The sequence below is a fragment of the Asparagus officinalis genome, chromosome 9 (assembly GCF_001876935.1).
Source record: "Asparagus officinalis chromosome 9, Aspof.V1, whole genome shotgun sequence".
NCBI classification, from domain to species: Eukaryota; Viridiplantae; Streptophyta; class Magnoliopsida; order Asparagales; family Asparagaceae; genus Asparagus; species Asparagus officinalis.
Genome location: NC_033802.1, coordinates 28,178,561 through 28,181,406, shown reverse-complemented (window position 1 = coordinate 28,181,406; position 2,846 = coordinate 28,178,561). Strand labels below are relative to the sequence as shown.

The 2,846-nt window shown below is 45.4% G+C and overlaps 1 protein-coding gene across 1 annotated transcript; it reads left to right on the top strand.

The window, feature by feature from the left end:
• On the top strand, positions 498 to 1,388 carry LOC109823328. Its single transcript, XM_020389609.1, has 5 exons — positions 498 to 534; positions 607 to 750; positions 841 to 900; positions 966 to 1,121; positions 1,219 to 1,388. Exons 1-5 carry the CDS (start codon positions 498 to 500, stop codon positions 1,362 to 1,364), a joined length of 543 nt encoding a protein of 180 aa, XP_020245198.1. The 3' UTR covers positions 1,365 to 1,388.

Sequence of the window (2,846 nt, the reverse complement as noted above, 5' to 3'; positions counted from 1 at the left end):
GGACCGTGACTGGCTGTACTGGTGTTAAATTCAGTCTCCCGAGTGCTGATCGGCAGTTGCACCTCACTTTCTTAAGCTGCAAGTGGTTGTTAGCAGCCAACAAGACTATCCCCGTGAAGCCGATTGCAGAGTTAGAGGCCGAGGAAGCTTCTCAGGTTGATTCCCGTAGGATTTGGGAAACGCTCGATCACAGAGGACACGGAACAAGACTCGTCGGATTGATGAAGAGGGAAAGAAGACCTTTCATTCCGCAGACGAGGCTTCAGGGGGAGATCCTGAAGATTATGAAGACTTTTTCGAGCGAGGTTTGCTATTCATCTTTTCCTTCCATCTTCCAGAAATATTGAAACTGACTATGGTTTGATGTTTCAGGGACCACAGTTGACCAGGATGAAGAGTTCCGTCCCCCTCCCCAGGCGAGACCTTCGATTATTGTTCCTGCTGCTAGGCGGAAGAGATTAGCCCGCAAGCCGCGTGCAGCTTCCCGAGCATTTGATATGGACTTGGCTGGTGATGATCCTGCTAGTGACGGAGGTAACATCTACTCTGTAAACCACCTTCTTGGTTATTCGGAACATTGACTCATGCTTTTCCATCTCTATATAGGAGAGCGTGGAGAGAGCGAAATGAGTCCCGATTCCGTTCCTGTGTCTCCTGGTGAGCCTGACCCGCTGCCCCAGTTAAAAAGGCCTACAGGGGTTGCCGACATTAGGGAGGATAGCAATGTAGGACCTGATTCCGCAGATCCAGGTACATCTACTATTGACAATGTATCTTTTAGATGGTATACAAAAGAATTTGTGCATCCTCTAATCATCTCTGTACATCTTGCTTCTTCAGATAACTTGCAGGAGGCATACGTGGATTTTGGGAATAAAGAGGCTAACGCATCCATAAGGGGTAACTCATTTTTGTTGGTTGTAGTCTCTTTATTCTTCTTTGGTACTTATATTCTTTTACGTCAGATTTCTCTATTGATGATTTTGACGAGGAAGGCTTGATTGCGGAGACTCCTACACTCCACTTCATGTATAGCTCTCCTCAATTTGATGGCCAGTTACCCGGAGATATATTTTCCGAGCCTACGTTCGATAAGAATCTTGAGGATGATTCTTTCGAAGGTATATGCCTCCTCCCAAATTAATTATAGGACTAGCCAATTTTGACTAATGCAGCTATAATGTGATGCCTCTGAGAATTCTGACTTGTATTTAACAGGAGTTTTTGTTGAGAATGACCCTGTTGAGCCGGCTATGGGACCAACTACACCAGTTGATACACCCCCAGCCGTTACACCTCCACCACCCCCAGTGACTCAAGAGGGTATGAATACTATTTATTTACTCTTCAAGGTCTTTTTCTGACGGTTTTATCTTTTTTTTTATCGTGCAGGGCCTTCTTCTCGTCTTCATATTCTGGCGAGGGAGTTGTTATCTGATGATGACCCTGAGAAGATTGTCATCTGCATAGAAGTCCGCTCCTTCTTCTCTTTCATGAATTCTATGATTGGCAAGCTTTTCCATGGTGGACTTTCTCTTCGCCAATTCAAGCCTTTCCTTGATTCTAAAGTCAATTTGATAAGGGAAGCGGGACATCCAGATTTGGCACAGGCTATAGTTGATGACCTTGATTGCCTAGAGCATGAGCTTCAGATGTTTCGTGAGCTCCGAGATGCAGGTGTTTCCTCATTTATTGCTGCCGAGCTGGACACCCGCTTACAGTCGTCACGCGAGACTCGGATTTTTGCTGAGCTCGAGATTCAGATGCAGCGGGGCCGAGTAGATCGAGTTAAGACGAGCCTTGCTACTAGATTATCTTCGCTTGCCGAGCTCGATCTTTCTATTACCTCCTGTGCGACCGAGATAGACCAGCTCAGAAGAACACTCCGTGAAAAAGAGGAGACTTTGGATATTCTTCAGATGACGAAAGCATAGGATCAGCAAACCCACACTGCTTTATCTGATGAGTTGAGATCCCTGGAGCAGAAGCTAGCCGAGACAGAAGAGATCGCTGCGAGGACTTCAGCCGCCACTGAGGAGTCCATCAGGGCTGAACTTAGGCAAGCTTATGATGAGAAGCTTTCTAAGATCAGTCAGCAGATTTTTTGTCATGGTCTTGATGTATGATTTTGTTTGCTGAACATTTTGAATTTTGATTCTCTTAGTGAAACTTGCTTTCGTCTTTATTATGATTCGTCATTCCATTTGAAATGATTGACCACAATACTCATAGGATTTTTGGCAAACCCTCAGCCATTAACGGGTTTGGTGAGCCTTTACCGACTACCGTTTGAGTCGGGCTAGCATGCGGATTGGTTAAATCCGTTCGCATGTAACGTTATGCTCGAAGATTGAATTCTCCGAGACTTTGTGCTATGATGTCGAATACATAGACTTCGCCATTGTTACGGGAATAGGCTACCCGGTGACACGTGTTAGGTGTTGACTTCAGGATTTTTGGCTAACCCCTAGCCTTTAACGGGTTTGATTAGCCTTTACCGACTACCGCTTGAGTCGGGCTAGCATGCGGATTATCTAAATCCGTTCCGCATGTCACGTTGTGCTAAGAGAGTTAACGCTCTTAGTGCTACGATATTGAATACGTAGACTTCGCCTTTCTCCTGTGAAAAGACTAAACAGCAACGTGTATGAGACGTTGACTTAGGATTTTTGGCAAATCCTCAGCCTTTAACGGATTTGATGTGCTCTTACCGATTACCGTTTGAGTCGGGCTTACACGCGGATTGTTTTCAGTCCGTTCCGTATGCGACGTTGTGCTAAAGGAATGAACTCCCTTAGACTTTGTGCTACAACTTCGAATATGTAGACTTCGCCATTGTTATGGGA